This window comes from Trichomycterus rosablanca, chromosome 8 (assembly GCF_030014385.1).
Source record: "Trichomycterus rosablanca isolate fTriRos1 chromosome 8, fTriRos1.hap1, whole genome shotgun sequence".
Lineage (NCBI taxonomy): Eukaryota > Metazoa > Chordata > Actinopteri > Siluriformes > Trichomycteridae > Trichomycterus > Trichomycterus rosablanca.
The window spans coordinates 22,876,434-22,893,573 of record NC_085995.1 but is presented as its reverse complement, the minus strand read 5'-3'; the positions used below and the strand labels follow the sequence as shown (position 1 = coordinate 22,893,573).

General features: G+C 38.2%; 1 protein-coding gene across 1 annotated transcript in view; it reads right to left on the bottom strand.

Moving 5' to 3' along the window:
• LOC134318701 (A disintegrin and metalloproteinase with thrombospondin motifs 2-like) overlaps positions 1–17,140 on the bottom strand; it is a 229,062-nt gene that overhangs the window by 30,886 nt on the left and 181,036 nt on the right. Inside the window, exons 6-9 of the mRNA XM_062999636.1 lie at positions 8,427–8,583; positions 6,832–6,937; positions 6,486–6,629; positions 3,253–3,385 (exon numbers count right to left, since the gene is read on the bottom strand). Coding sequence (XP_062855706.1) covers positions 3,253–3,385; positions 6,486–6,629; positions 6,832–6,937; positions 8,427–8,583 — 540 coding nt within the window. The remainder of the gene's footprint in view (positions 1–3,252; positions 3,386–6,485; positions 6,630–6,831; positions 6,938–8,426; positions 8,584–17,140) is intronic.

The window sequence follows — 17,140 nt, the reverse complement described above, 5'->3', positions numbered from 1 at the left end:
AGTGAAAGACATTTTCAAGAGATTATTTAAAAGATATTTCATGCAAACAAAAACAATGAAGAATAAAAATGACATTTTCATCTATGGAGATACGGACTTACAAAAACAGCTTACAAAACATTGGCTGGAGATGCTCTGGTAGTTTGTCCGTTTGTCCCCAATAGTTCTGCAGTGTACCAGGTTAAACTTCAATCTTTTGGAATGAGTGTGCCTCAGGTTTTTAGTGGGTCAAACAGATTTATTGTTTATATTTGAATGGGACAGATAAATGAGCTGAGATGAGCTGAATATGTTAGCACCTTGTAATATGCAATGTAACAACAGGACCCAAATGAATACACAAGTAAACACACAACATGTAATGAAATGGTGACTGAGACTGATATAGAGAGAACAAATGGCTGTTTGGTGGGTCCTTACCTGTGTTCCCGATGGCCCCACCTTTTGCAGCTAAAGGAATGGTTTAACAAGAGAGTAAAGCACAATCCATGCAGAAGTGCACAGAGCCCTTATTTACAATCCCTATAAACAACTTTTTGTGTATTAAAAACACCATCTGGATTTCATACATAATGTGGATATGTGGATCATAGTCAAGTCATTTTAAAATAGAAAGAAAATAGATTTAGTGGCTAAGGTAAATCTATTTTATTTCCTAATCAAATTAGGTGTTATTTGTATTAAGATGAAGTTATTGTATAATAAAACAGTTTGACATTAGCTAGCTTACTCAAACAAACTTTTAAGTTTTAAGGATCTGGTTTTAATTCACCTATTAGTTAACCTACGGTTAAATTGTTTGCTAGGTTCACCTTACATAAACTAGCTTACTAACTGGCTATTAATTATAATAGGGTATACTATTAATTATACACTAAATAACATACTAGCTTACAAACTACTTTGTTTTCAGTACTCAACATGTAGATGTTTTGCTAATGAAGCTGTTGGCTTTAATTAGACCTATTGATAATTAGCCCAACACTAGACAATGTAATGGCTAGTTTAATGAAGCACAATGGCTTAGTGGGTAGCACAGTCACTCTACAGCTAGAAGGTTCTGGGTTCAATTTCCAGATTGAGCAGTCTGTGTCTTTTCTGTGTGAAGTTTTCATGTTCATTCCACTGTCTGCGTGGGTATCCTCCAGGTGCTCTGGTTTCCTCCCACAGCTGTGTCAGTTAGGTGAATTAGAGATACATCATTGGACTTGAACTGATGAATTATGTGTAACCTAACTACCTGTCCTGTCATGAGTGTAACCAAAGTGTAAAACATGATTTAAAAATCCTAATAAAACAAATAAAACAAACAACAAAAGCCTAAAATTATGCCTAACCATATTAACTACACAATTAACATAAGTTATTTATTTATTAGGATTTTAACGTCATGTTTTACACTTTGGTTACATTCATGACAGTAACAGTTACTCATTACTCAAGATTCATCAGTTCACAAGTTTAATGTCAAACACAGTCATGGACAATTTAGTATCTCCAATTCACCTCACTTGCATGTCTTTGGACTGTGGGAGGAAACCGGAGCTCCCGGAGGAAACCCACACAGACACAGGGACAACATGCAAACTCCACACAGAAAGGACCTGGACTGCCCCACCTGAGGATCGAACCAATTAACATAAGTTAACTTGCTAAATACATAGCTACTGGCTTAAATGATACAGTATGATGTTTATCTAAATTAAATAACTTAATACTGGTTAAAATACTGGTTTAAATAACAACAAAAGTTTACTTTTACTAGTATGCTCACAACCTACTATTGGCAAACTGTTAGCCAGTAAATGCAGTAGAATTCACCTGAAACCCTGTGAATAAAGCCTTCTGCAGGAAGCCCCTGTTTAAACACTTGTTGAAAGAAGAAGTAAAGCCCAGGTGGAGGAGGTAGCTGCTTGGTCAAATGCTTGCCTTTTTCAAAATGATTCATTTTGTTTTATTATTATAATATTTAGTATAATAGCAAAAAAAGGTCTAAGTAATCTAGTTATCTTTACAAAATAATGTCTTTTACAGTTCAATGATTGTATATAATGAAAAAAATATTACCTTAACAGCTTACTTTGTCAAACAGTAATAGCTTACTGTCATGTTTATATTCATCCTGAAGTTTAGGATTATCCAGATACCATTTATTCATTTATCTTCAATAAGTGTGCTAATCAATGGCAGAACATCACATACTTGGTTGCTCACTTACTCACACACATAAGCAATTTATAGCAGCCAACTTTAATGCCAATTTAATGGCATATTTTTGGGTGGTGGGTGGAAACTTCCCAGGCCACATTAGTAAATAGGTGTGAGATTTAAACTAAGGTCTTCTGGACCATGTAAATGTAGAGCATTTGCAGTGCCACACCATGTCATGCCAGTGTGAACCCTGCCAACTGTGTCTTCACATTTACATTTACATTTTCGGCATTTAGCAGACGCTTTTATCCAAAGTGCCTTACAGTACTGTGACAGTATACAGTCTGAGAAATTGTGGGTTAAGGGCCTTGCTCAAGGGACCAAGAGCAGCAACCTGGTAGTGGTGGGGCTTGAACCAGCAACAATCTGATTACTAGTCCATTACCTTAACCACTAGGCTACAACTGCCTACAACTCTACCCACAACTGTCTTGTTCAAATAAGTGAAGGCACAGTTTTACACTAATCCAAATCACATTTAATAAAAGTAAACTGTATGTAAAGTAAACTAATATGTTAACATTCCATATTGTCCAGCCTGGGGCTTTGTGTAGCAGGATGCAAGGTTGGAGTTGGAACCCACTTAGCAAGCATTGCTTCTAGGTGGCTTCAAGTTTCTTTATATAACATAGTTAACTTCATTATATAGCTTTTAAAGCATATCTAATCAAAGAAGAAATGTTTTGCATGTTTTGTTAGTTGCCCTTATAAGATAAGTTTTAATTTTAATTCATGTATAATTGCTTAATTCAGTGCAATAAATTGTGCTAATGAGCTAGATCAATGGATGAATCAAGGTGCTTCATTAACACACAGCATTGTAAACCATTGAAAACAACTTGGACTGATTTTTAACACTTGTAAAATGCATTATAGGTGGTAGCATGTATAACAATACAATCAGAATGAATAAAGCTAACATGATCAGATGGTCACAATGGAGTTATACATGCCTACAGCATTCCTTACATGCTGTCTGAGCACTCCATAATGCATTGTTGTGTCAAGATCAGAAGTGAGTGTGGGTTGATGGAGACTCACCGCTGTGCACATCATGTATCCGGCACCAAAGTCAAAACGACACTGTTCATTCATAGAATAGTGTAGACCGGGCAGCTGAGGCAGCTCCTCCCATGTGTGCTCAAATGGATCATCCCTAAGACAGTCATATGAGCTGTGGAGGGGTTGTAAAATATGTACATGTAAAAACAAAGTATGTTGAGATGTGTCATCTAAGAAAACCCAAACTGTAACCTTACGCCGCAAGCAACTTTGCCAGATAAACAACAACAACAACAAAAAACGACAGGTCTTTTTTTTATTGGAAGTTGCGGAAACACAGGTGATGCCGTTCAAGCTTTAAATTGCAGTGGGCTTGAGGGCTGCAATGTGAAAAGACAGCACTGAATGTTTGTTAAAAATGCTTCTTAGTAAGAATGTGGTTGCTTAAAAGCATAGCAAGACAATTATGTAGGATGGCTATTATAGTACATCGTCTAGTTAAGGTTCTTTGTGTAATTATCTGGGTGTTGAGGAGGCAAAAGGAAATAAACAAATCTAAATAGAGCAGGGCACAATACACTTCTAAAGGTAACACTTTTTGAAATTATATTATTATTTAGAACAAAATATTATAAATAATAGTAAAGAAAATACTAAAGTAAATACTTGTGATAGAAATTAGAGTCCTCTGACTACAAACAAAATTCCTCCTCCGTAATATAAAAGACTACTCCTTAGTTATCATATGTGTTTGGTTGTGCTACCTTTAGCAACTCAACTACAACCAATCATTGTTTAGAGAGAGAATTAACTTTTTTTAGACAGTGGCAATTAGTGTTGGATAATTTATATTGAATTAAATGTCTTTATTTGTCATATATACATATACAGGTGTACTGTACAGTACAACGAAATTCTTTTTTCACATATCCCAACTTGTTTGGAAGCTGGGGTCAGAGCGCAGGGTCAGCCATTGCAGGGCTGAGAAGGTTAAGGGTCTTGCTCAAGGGCCCAATGTTGGCTGAATGGCACTGAACATTTTGATTGATAGCCCAAAGCTCTACGCACTAGGCTACCACTGTCTAACTACCTCCACTATTCAAGGGCCAAACATTTGCACTACATTTTCAGGACATAACCAAACCACAAAGTCTAAAGGACAGGCTGTGGATTTCCATGATCAAATTGTGCCAAGGCATATTTTAAAGCAAGGACATCGAACAATACAAAGGCTAAGTATTTGCAGGACCACAGTGACCCTACTTATTTTAACATTTACATATACATTTTCGGCATTTAGCGGACGCTCTTATCCAGAGTGACTTACAGAAGCGCTTACATAGTAAACATGATCTTACTTTAGTTTAAGTAGACAGCAGTCCATGAATACAAATCTGCTGAAACTCTGTTCAAACCAAAGTTTTTGTAAGCAAAAAATAAATATAAGCGTTAGTAAGTACAGGTCAGCTTAAGTGTTTAGTAAAGAGGTTTTAATCGTCTTTTGAAGACAGCGAGAAACTCAGATGTTCGGACTAATGATGGAAGCTCCTTCCACCACTTGGGTTTATCCTGTGGCTAATACTGTCCATATGATGGTATTGGCAGCATCATGCTATGGCAAGCTTTGCAGTAGCAGAGACAGGGAGCCTTGTAAGAATTGAGGGACAGACAAATGCAGTCAAGTACAGTTCAGTAAAGTATTTTAAAACAAGCAAAAAAAAAAAAAAAAAAAAAACAAAAAAAAAAAAAAAAAAAAAAAGAAATGACCTAAAGCATACAGCCAAAAACACTAAAGTGGCTTTGGGCAAGTTTTTAATTGTCCATGAGTGGCCCAGCCTAAGTCCAGACTTAGGACTAAAGATGGCAGTTCACAAACACCATTTAATTAGTCAGATCTGCTATTACTAATGGGTAGGGCCCAACTAAATTCACGGGGAAATTTGCTTAATATCATGGACCTTTTTCAAAAATCACAGATTTCACAGATTTTTAAAGAAAAGTGACACATTCCACGACAGTCATTAAATTACATAGATTAATTAAATGATAGAAGAAATGGAAATGCTTAATAGTTGAAAGACGAAAATACTCGTCCGTGTTTTCAAACTCGGTTGGGAGTTTTCCGAACTCAGTTACCCGAGTTGTGTTTTTAGCTGCTTAACACTTCGACATCTTGGACATTTTGTCTAAATCAGCGGTCCCCAACCTTTTTTTCACCACGGACCAGTTTCATGTAAGATATAATCTCATGGACCGGCGGGGGAGGGAGGATTTGAAATAGAGTAACTATAGAATAGAAAATATGTGTGAATCCTAAGCTTTTTTTCCGCTGCAATGAGACGCTGCTCCCACTAGTGGTGATAGGAGACAGTACCACCCAAAGAGTTTTGAAAATTTAATTGCTCTTGTAGCAATCTCTAATTATTTATTCTTTCTGTGTGGCCCGGTGGTTGGGGATCACTGGTCTAACTGATTGCTAGTGTAACCGAGCGTTTATAAAGAAAGAAATAAAGTGTACATAGATAAATTATCGGGAGCATAAAACTTTACTGGCTTGTTCTTTTGAGCACAGACTACAGAGAAATGATCACGTGTGTAGAGAAGCACACTTTTCCATTGATTATGGAATACCCAAATGGACAAAATGCCCTCAATATGTTAACACATACATCAAACATTGTCAGCAATTTCACCACAGAAAAGTCTATTACACTAACTTAATTGCTGTATGATTGCTAGGACCGCCTCATATTGCAATTTTTTAATCGCTAAACACAAACCTTTAATTTTGAATTTTACAGCAAATTGCATATTTCACGGGAAACGACTCATCTTAAGGAAAACTGCTCATTTCACAAGCCGTGACACGATTTTCAAGGCTGTGAATTAGGTAGGGCCTTACTAATGGGATAAAGTGCCAAACTCTAAAGTTTTATACTTGTAGAGATACGTATGTCCAAGAAGACTCACACCTTATTTACTAATTACTGCCAATGTAATTACAAATTGTAAAAAAAAATATATATATATATATATGTCTATGAATAAGATTTTTCAGCTTTTAATCTGAAAATCTGAAAACTAAAAACATATTTTTACCTTTGTCATTATGGGTGAATAAGTGTTGGAAGTAAATTGATGGACAAAAATCATATTTATTTAAAATCTAATCCACAACAGAGTAACGTGCAAAAAGAATTCACTGTATATACAAAAATAGGGAAAATAATTTCATAGGACCCTGTAACTCTTAAGCAATAAATAAAACTCACTGTAGGTAGCGACCCAGCTCCTGCTGGCTGCAACGAGACCAGTGGAATCTGTGGAAGGCAGCCTGCACCAGAGGAGCCATGATACTACCCATCTGCACCTCGTCCCCACACCTATTCCCCTGCCCATCGTGCTCCATTCCCAGCCTGCAACACATACACTCACTCAGTAAGAGGTCGCATTACAAAAAACATTAGTGATAAACGAATAGCAATTCTCTGAGTTTTCTGAGTTCTCTGAGTGCACTTGCAAACCTAACAAAATCAACCCTGATCATTTTATTAATATTATTTATTCAAACGGCATAAGCACACTCACAGTTGCATGTAATCACAATCAGGTACTCACACATGACCGGTCTCATGGGCCACCACAAATGCAGAAGAGAAGCCGTCCTCATGGTTCAGGGTGCAACTCCTTACTGGATGGCACATGCCAGTCACAGGAGCATAACCTAATGACACAAGTCAATTTGACTCAGTTTAAAGGTTCTCACATGTGAAACTCTGTTTAGTTTTAAGCATATGTGTATGGGTACATTAGGAGTGTACTATATATTTAATTCAGTCCCTTGGCTTTCTGTTTCAGCCAAGGCCTCATGCTAAACTTTTATTCTGCTTTCCAGGACCTGCTTCACATTATGCATATTCAACATTTGAGTATCTAGCACATCCTAATCTAGGACGTTGCTGCTTCAGTATTCAACCTTTTGTTATTAAACAAAAGGACACAGGACCATTCATGTGTCCCACTGTGCCAAGAAGTGCCAGGGTTTGATTCCCTGGCCAGGTAAGGCTAAATGGAACTACTAGTAATTGCTCTAAGTGTATGTGTTTGTATGTGTGTGTATGTGTATGTGTGTGTGTGCGCCCTGTCATGGACTGGCAACCAGTCCAGGGTGTTTCCTGCCTGTCACAAAGTGAACCAGACCTACCTCAACCCTGACCAGGATAAAATTGTGGTAAAGCAACAATTAATGAATGAATGAATACATGTATGTCATAGCAGACTTGGAATTTCTTTTTATTTTATTTTATTTATGCATTTTCTCCTAGTTTTCTCCCAATTTATCATACTCAATTTGTCTTCCGCTGCTGGGGGATCCCTGATTGCATTTGAGGGAGGTATATTTCCTTCTGATGCCTCCTCCAACCCGTGCGCAGTCCTTAGCAGACCCCTTCTTTTTCACCCATGCACTCTGCACAGACGCCTCTATCTGCTAATCAGGGTCCTTGCACAGCGTTTGAAGACCCCACCCACATCCGATCATCTCACCCTAGCAGACACGGTAGCCAGTTAGAGTCTGCTGCAGGCACTGCCAATTATGCCTGCTAGATGGTGCCTAGCCAACCGGTGGCAACACCGAGTTTTGAACCCAAGAGTTCAGAATTTAGGCGCTGGTGTGTTAGCGGAATAACTTGCTGCACTACCTTGGAATTTCAGTGATTTCTGCCAATTTCTGCAGAACTCAAACCTCTTTATGTAAATTTATTTATTTAGTTAGTTAGTTTTAGTCAGGTTTAAAATATACATAGAGGTTATTGTTTTGGTTGGAAGTATAGAATTTTTATGTCACAGCCTTCTAATTCCTTATTAGTTATTGATTAACCACACCTATTGACTATTTCTTGGTCTAATTTGACAGTACCCATTATACTAAGCAACTTTGTTCCTAGAAGTAACAGAATCTTAAACTATGTGCCAGGAGGTTACATTTTGAATGCTAATTAATGTTCCAACACAGAAAACACACAAAACACATGTAAAAACACATTTTTTAAATGGCTTATGGAATTTTTATCTCCAGACTTTTAAACTATGGGAGAAATGTGATAGAAACTGCAAAATCAAATTCATGCCAGAAAAACACTCAATATAATAAGACTTTACCAGGGTTGTGCTAGATCTGTGTGTGTGTAGCTGTTTGTGTGCATGTTCTGTACCCTGCATTCCCGTAGGACCAAACTCTTGACGTGTCAGGAAAATGGCATGGTCATGGTATTCTTTGTCATTGTTGTCCTTCCTCTGCTGCTCAAATGCCCAACGGCACACATTCTCCAAACTCTGAGATGGGTTTCCCAGTTCAATAAGATTCGATGACTGCAATCAAGAAGAAATAAGAAAAAAATATAGTTATATATAAAACAGGTTACAAAGCAAACACCTATGAAAAGAAGGCGTAATATGATGAGGCAAAAAAAAACACTGTACTCTGTCATATAGACACCAATAATAGTGTAAAATAGCTTCTTTATTTACTCAACAGACCATAAGGAAGGCCAGAAAAAATGCCAAAATTTGTTTTCTAGTTTTATAAGGGATTGTAACGAGATTCTTTGAATTGTTTGACTACTTTTTCAGACTTTTTTTGCGATTTAATTAGAATGGACACAGTTTGGAAAGGTACTCATCTTTGTGATCAAGAATATACATCAGGGCAATGATATAACAACACACACACAGATGTATGTATGAATGTATATTTTGTCATTTTATCAGCTCCACTTACCATATAGAAGCACTTTGTAGTTCTACAATTACTGACTGTAGTCCATCTGTTTCTCTTCATGCTTTGTTAGCCCCCTTTCATGCTGTTCTTCAATGGTCAGGACTCTCCCAGGACCACTACAGAGTAGGTATTATTTGGGTGGTGGGTCATTCTCAGCACTGCAGTGACAATGACATAGTGGTGGTGTGTTAGTGTGTGTTGTGCTGGTATGAGTGGATAAGACACAGCAGCGCTGATGGACTTTTTAAACACCTCACTGTCCCTGCTGGACTGAGAATAGTCTACCAACCGAAAATATATCCAGCCAACAGCGCTCCGTGGGCAGCGTCCTGTGACCACTGATGAAGGTCTAGAAGAGGACCAACTCAAACAGCAGCAAACTCAAATGTGTGATCGTCTCTGACTTTACATCTACAAGGTGGACCAACTAGGTAGGAGTGTGTAATAGAGTGGACAGTGAGTGGACACGGTATTTAAAACCTGAAGCAGCGCTGCTGTGTCTGATCCACTCATACCAGCACAACACACACTAACACACCACCACCATGTCATTGTCACTGCAGTGCTGAGAATCATCCACCACCTAAATAAAACGTGCTCTGTGGTGGTCCTGACCATTGAGGAACAGGGTGAAAGCAGGTATGTAGAGAAATAGATGGACTACACTATATGGTAAGTGGAGTTGATAAAATGGACAGTGAGTGTAGAAACAAGGAGGTGGTTTTAATGGTATAGCTGATCGGTGTACATATATATAATATTTAATATATGTTTTCAGGACTACACTGACCACCCTCAGGACTACACTGTCCTTTTTAAGAAAGAAGATGTTTGGCACAACCCTAAATCTTTTGGCCATACAGCTAAATTGGGCATCAAGGCAAAAATCACCTTGGTCAGCGTTAGGAAGGAACCAAACCATCAGATCTATTTACCATAAAAAATATATGGCACAACACGAAGACAAAAATCACACAACAGCAGCAATGAACTGTTGAGAGGCTGAAATCTTTTACCATGCAAAGAAATTTATTTTAAATAAACAGATACACCTTAAACGGCACAATAACTGCTATTCATTTCATATTTATGGGCAGTAAATGTCCAAAAACAAAATGTTTATAGCTCTTTTAAAGCGTCCGTTAAAGACTTAGATATAATCTGTCAACTTTATTGCTATGATTTATGTTTAACTTGAATGTATGTTAAATTTTGTAAATATTGTTGACACTCTCTGCTATTTCAGTCTGTTGAAAGCATTTAACTCATGAACAATAAACATCAGGCTGAAATGTCTTCCACTTGTGCTATGACGTCTGCACCAGAAACACTAGATTCGTTCCAGATGTGTGTCCTAAAACTGCCTCTCTCTGTCAGTTCATTAACCATAAGGGCTGAGCTGAAACAGAATGCTATGATCTAGTTTGGCCAGTAGAGGGAGATGTTGCTGTGGGTGTAAGAAACAGTGCGAGCGATCAAAGTAAAGGGGTGAAACCACTAGGAAAAAACCTGCCACTCTTAACAACACTGGAAGTGTTAATCACACTGCGCACACCTACTGAAATAACACTGAACTGTCATAGTAAGAGGTTGCATAATATTTTAACATTATGCATGTGAATCTGCCCCAGCTGCACCATATTGTACACAAATGATTATTGAGTTATTAACGATAATGCTTTTTTTTTTAGCAGAAAATAAAGTATAATGGTCTTTCTTACTTATTCTTGTTTGAAAAAACATTTCCTCAGTGTTTCACAATTAATTCAACAATAAAAAACAAGACTGAATGAAATAAATAAAAGATGCCAGGTACAATAAAATCATACAATATTTGTGTTACTGCCAAAAGAGGCAGTTACGTAGAGCAGCAATGTCAATTCCCTGAGAGGTGAACTGCATAACACTGATTATCTCTTCATCACGGCACCTGTTAGTGGGTGGGATATATTAGGCATTGTTGCAAACCATGTACACCCTTCCATGAAAACGGTATTCCCTGATGGCTGTGGCCTCTTTCAGCAAGATAATGCACCCTGCCACAAAGCAAAAATGCTTCAGGAATGGCCTGAGGAGCACAACGAGTTTGAGGTATTGACTTGGCCTCCATATTCCCCAGATCTCAATCCAATCAAGCGTCTGTGGGATGTGCTGGACAAACAAGTCCGATTCATGGAGGCCCTGCCTCACAACTTACAGGAGGTAAAGGATCTGCTGCTAACATCTTGGTGTCAGAAAAACCGGCTACAGCCATCAGGGAATACCGTTTCCCTGTACATGGTCTGCAACAATGCTTAGGTAGGTGGTACATGTCAAAGTAACATCCACATGGATGGCAGGACCCAAGGTTTCCCAGCAGAACATTACCCAAATCAGTCAATCTAACAATCACTCTTCTTATCACTCATAAACAAGACCCTAAGATACTTAAACTTCTTAACTTGGAGTAGGTTCTTACCCCCTTTTTATTCTGCTTTTCCAGATGATAACCATGACATCTTGGATGTGCTGACCACGACTTGGAAGTGCTGATCCGCATAATGGACATTTCACACCGCAAACTGCTCATATAGGTGTGGCCCTCTATTCAATACTAAGGGCCTGTTATTTCAAAATATTGAAGTGTAACCAGCTAGTCTGGCTTTTGGCCACCATTGTGGCCCATTTCACACTGCATTGGACAAAATATTTAACTATATCAAGCTTTTTTCTGGCTTTTATGCATATTATGTGTAGCACATATGCCTTTGATCATGGTGTCATTGCCTCTAAATCTTCAAATTTTATAATCTTTCATATCTATGCTAATCTGAAATCTGTTAAATATTTTTTCACGTGCTGGTTAGTTCTTGGGCGTGTAAGTTCAAGGATATTCTCACTCTCTCTATTGCAGGTGCAGATGGGTAGGAGAAGAGTGATATAGAAACCTTGTTTGAGGTTCTCAGGGTCACTGGTTGATCAGTTCACGCTGCTGCTGGCAGCAACGGTTGCCACAGTAATTGGGGATGATAGACAGCCTGCTGGTGTGGCAGGCAGGCAGTGTGGTTTTTGAATGTGAAAAAACAGACAGGGCATGGATGAGAGTGAGAAAGTGAGGGATTGGGTGGTGGAATTATGTAGAGAGAAAGATTGCTGCATTTGACTGCATAGAAGAAAAAATGAAAAAGGTAAAAGACAGGGTTTCAGATTCTGTTCAGAATCAGCTTAGTCAGACGTCCTGATGTAAAACATGACAAACTAATTATTTTACATGGTTTTGGTTTACACTGTATCTTTAATAAGCAAGTATATGGCAAAATGCAATAAATAATAATAATAAAAAATAATAATAAAACAAGGATCTGCTATGTGTTAATTCTTTTGGGCCTTAATTAAACTTAAAAAAAAAAAAAAAAAAAAAAAAAAAAAGAATATGACTTTTAATGTTTTGGCTAACCAAACATTTTCTAAAAGGCGTTGAGTTTCGAGGTATTTTTCCCCATAAGGATGTAACCTGTTAATGCGTCCCATGGTCCTGTGGAATTGCATATATTTTAGGATAATGTAAAATAGTGGGGTTGTTTTTGACACTTTTACACTAAAAATAACACATATATAATATAAAAACACTAAAATGAAAAGCTGATTCTCACAATTTCTCAGAACCCGGAGCTATAACACAAGTGTAAAAGTGAAACAGTGAGGAAAATCCAGCTAAACACAGATACATGTGGACGCTTTCAGAGAGAATCTGACGTTATTCCACACAAATGCAGATTCGTCTCATATGCACACTTTGATGACGTTTTACCGCACCGCTCAAGCCAAGCGCTGAACAAAGCGACTGTTCATTGTTCATTTGAAATTAAATAAATAAATGTTAAAAAAACAAACTGAACACGTTGCGTTTAAGGGAAACATTGAGTTTAAGGGTACAAATTTCTCAACAAAGGCCGTTGAGTTTCAAAGATTTTGAGTTTACGGGACATTGAGTTACAAGGTACCACTGTAATATTGTGAAAAAAATTGTGGAATCTTAGTCTGTGTAGGGCAATGCCAGAAACCACTTTCAAATGTGCATGACCTTTCAAGCCCTGAGATTGCATGAGAAACCATCATGGTACAGTGCTCAGTGCTAAATGTGCTAAATGCTAAATGTACCCCATGGGTACTTTGGAAACTGTTTTCACATAAAAATACCTGCCATTGCATCAAGAAATACAACCTAAAACTACTGCACACTGAAAAAGCCATAAATCTGTTCTGTGCAGAAAAGCCACAAGTTATCTGGGCAACAAGCTTATCTAAGATTAGACAGAAGGACAGTGGAAACGTGCTGTGGTCAGAGGAGTCTATGTTTCAACTTGTTCACATCATCATCACATGAAAATCTTCTTCCCCTTAAAGGTTCTTTCAACTTGTTTCAACATGTGTCCAGAAAAAAAGACCCTGAATTTTGACGAAATGAAAAGGGCCATCCAGACTTTTATCAGTGAGAAGTTCAAAAACCATCTGTCATGGCATTGGGGTGCATTAGTGGCCGTGGCATGGGTGAATTGGTAAAAGTACCACCAACACAATGCCATATAATGGGTTTTTAGAAAGGCAAATGCTGCTATCATGGCAACATACTATGGCAGTGTGGGTTTGTAAACGCAAAAGAGCATGTGTGCTTGGCTAGCCTGCTTGCAGTCCAGTATCTTATAAAAATAAAGCATTCTTATAAAAATGCGGCATTCTTAATTCTACCGCCATAAGTCACATGAGAAGTCATTAAGCAAAAAACTATTTGTTTCATTAGAAAAAAAAGTTGTTGTAGCTAGTTTTGCTTTGATAGCCAAATCAACACTACAGCTCTACTTCTTCCCTTATGCTATACAATAAGTTAAACACCTGAACTCAGTATATAGGAGGGGTGTTCACATATTTTTGGCCATATTTTAAAACCTGAGAGGACATTTTTAGACAGATGGACAAATAAGGGGCTGTTTTTGGCTAAATATTCGTGTTTTACTGATTTTAATAATTCGTTCAATTGCCCTGCCCTGCCCTGCCCTGCCCTGCCCTGCCCATGGTGTATGTCTATCTTGCTCCCATTGTGCAAACTTAATTATGCTATGCAAGTATGCTATGCAGTAATTAAAATAAAATAAATAAATAGAATACAGGTGAATTATTTGTATCCTATATATATTTTAAAACCATGCAACTGACAAAATATCAAAGCTACAGTATTTCAGAGAATAGACCACTTCCACTGTGTACTGAGCTGCCACTTGCTAGCTGCAAATGAAGGCAGCTACGTGATGGATTATAAGGTAAAAAATAAAGATGGCAGCCATTTCTAACTACTGAGATGTATTAGAGTTTAAAAATGCAGGTCAAGTCAAAGTTTGTTTAATGTGTAACTTTCCAATTTTAATCCATCACAACCATCCTACCAAGCAGTTAAGCTGGTACTAGTAGTGGTGGTAATGTTATTTTACTTAAGAAAAGTAATAATGTAACATACTACAAATAACTCATCAGGCCATGAACCGTGAATAAAGCTGGAAATGTTCACCTATTTATAAACCTAGATTTAAAAAGCATTGTCTTTAGATTGATGTTGCAACATTGTAATTGCCAAGCTGGCCAAGCAACACATGAAATGCACAAATGCAAATGTAAAATGTATAAATGCCAATGTTAGTTGGCAGAAAAGCTAACAGATCTCAGTGAAATTTGTACCTTATAGTTGATCTCTAATTACACAAAATGACTTATTGAGATATACACTGACCTGTATAACATTATGACCACTGACAGGTGAAGTAAATAACACTGATTATCTCCATCATGGCACCTGTTAGTGGGTGGGACATTTAGGCAGCAAGTGAACATTTTATCCTCAAAGTTGATATGTTAGAAGCAGATAAAAATGGGCAAGCTTAAGGATTTGAGCGAGTTTGACAAGAGCCAAATTGTGATGGCTAGACGACTGGGTCAGAGCATCTCCAAAACTGCAGCTCTTGTGGGTGTTCCCGGTCTGCAGTGCTCAGTATCTATTAAAAGTGGTCCAAGGAAGGAACAGTGGTAAACCGGCGACAGGGTCATGGGCGGCCAAGGCTCACTGCACGTGGGGAGCGAAGGCTGGGCCGTCTGGCCCAATCCAACAGACGAGCTACTGTAGCTCAAATTGCTGAAGAAGTTAATGCTGGTTTTGACAGAAAGGTGTCAGAATACACAGAGCATCACAGTTTGTCACGTTTGGGGCTGCATAGCTGCTGACCCCTGTCCACCACTGAAAGCGCCAACAATGGGCACGTGAGCATCGGAACTGGACCCCGGAGCAATGGAAGACGGTGGTCTGATCTGATGAATCACATTTTCTTTTACTTCATGTGGATGGCCGGGTGCTTGTGCGTCACTTACCTGGGGAACACATGGCACCAGGATGCATTATGGGAAGAAGGCAAGCCGGCAGAGGCAGTGTGATGCTTTGGGTAATGTTCTGCTGGGAAACCTTGGGTCCTGCCATCCATGTGGATGTTACTTTGACACGTACCACCTACCTAAGCATTGTTGCAGATCATGTACACCCTTTCATGGAAACGGTATTCCCTGATGGCTGTGGCCTCTTTCAGCTGGATAATGTGCCCTGCCACAAGGCAAAAATGGTTCAGGAATGGTTTGAGGAGCACAACAACGAGTTTGAGGTGTTGACTTGGCCTCCAAATTCCCCAGATCTCAATCCATTCAAGCATCTGTGGGATGTGCGGGACAAACAAGTCCGACCCATGGAGGCATCCCCTCACAACTTACAGGAGTTAAGGAATATGCTGCTAACATCTTGGTGCCAAATACCACAGCACACCTTCAGGGGTCAAGTGGAGTCCATGGCTCAACGGGTCAGGGCTGTTTTGGCAGCAAAAGGGGGACCAAGACAATATTAGGAAGGCGGTCATAATGTTATGCCTAATCAGTGTACAGTAAACAGGTGAAATTTAACACAAGTAACTACAACTAATAAGAACAGTAAATTCATACTTTTGTGTGTAAACATCCAGCTTTGATTAAAGTGCTTTATACAAATGATTAATAAGTGATAATAAAGTAAATAAGCATTGGGCAACTATGCAACACATTTTTGTATTATAAAGAGATACAGATCAAATGCAAAAACCTTATTTAAAAATCTTAACTTCATGACACTGGTTAAAGTACATGTAAGTTGAACTCATTGTTTATGTTCATTAAATGTATTTGCACTATAAGTCTGCAATGCAATTTAATCTTGATCTTTACAAACTTCAGTAAAATTAATGTGGAAAATAGACCTTAATACAGAGAGCAGTGTGTTGGCATGGGTGCTCTATTGTGTGTGATTTTGTGAATGACACTGAGGGCGTGCAGGATCAGCATAGGTCTTTAAAACCCATCACTGTGGAGATTGAGGTTAGGAAGTGTGTCATCTAATCCCACAACATCTTCTCATCTCTTTTTTTCTAACGAGCAGAAGCCAGGACAATTTGACAGCTCTGTGTTTATGAATAACTTAAAGTCATCATTGATTGGTTATCTAGTTTCAAAATTCTTTTTGGCACTGTTCAAGCCAGTTGTCTTCTTTTTAGTCCACTGAAAAATGCCTAGAAAGTAGTAACAATATATGTACTACAGGTCTGGTGTTTGTGGTTATTTGTTTGTGTGTGTGTGTGTGTGTGTGTGTGTGTGTGTGTTTGTGTACATGGTCACACAAGCTGTTTTGTTTTTACAGAAATAACATTTGTTACAGAAATTAGTAGTTTACCCTCACAGAATCCCAGAGCAAATAAATGCCTGAAGTCAAACTATGCTAATACTGGTAAACTCCAACATGAACTTTTGTTAACCAGTTATAGTGTGGTAACTTAGATGTGATGGCATTAATTAGACCATGGTGAGAAAAGAGTTTTTATTTATTTATTAGGATTTTAATGTCATGTTTTACACATTTTGGTTCCATTCATGACAGAAACGGTAGTTACTCGCAATACAAGATTCATCAATTTACAAGTTTATTGTCAAACACAGTCATGGACAATATCATATCTCCAATTCACCTCACTTGCATGTTTTTGGACTGTGGGAGGACACCCATGCAGACATGAGGAGAACATGCAAACTCCACACAGAAAGGACCCGGACCGC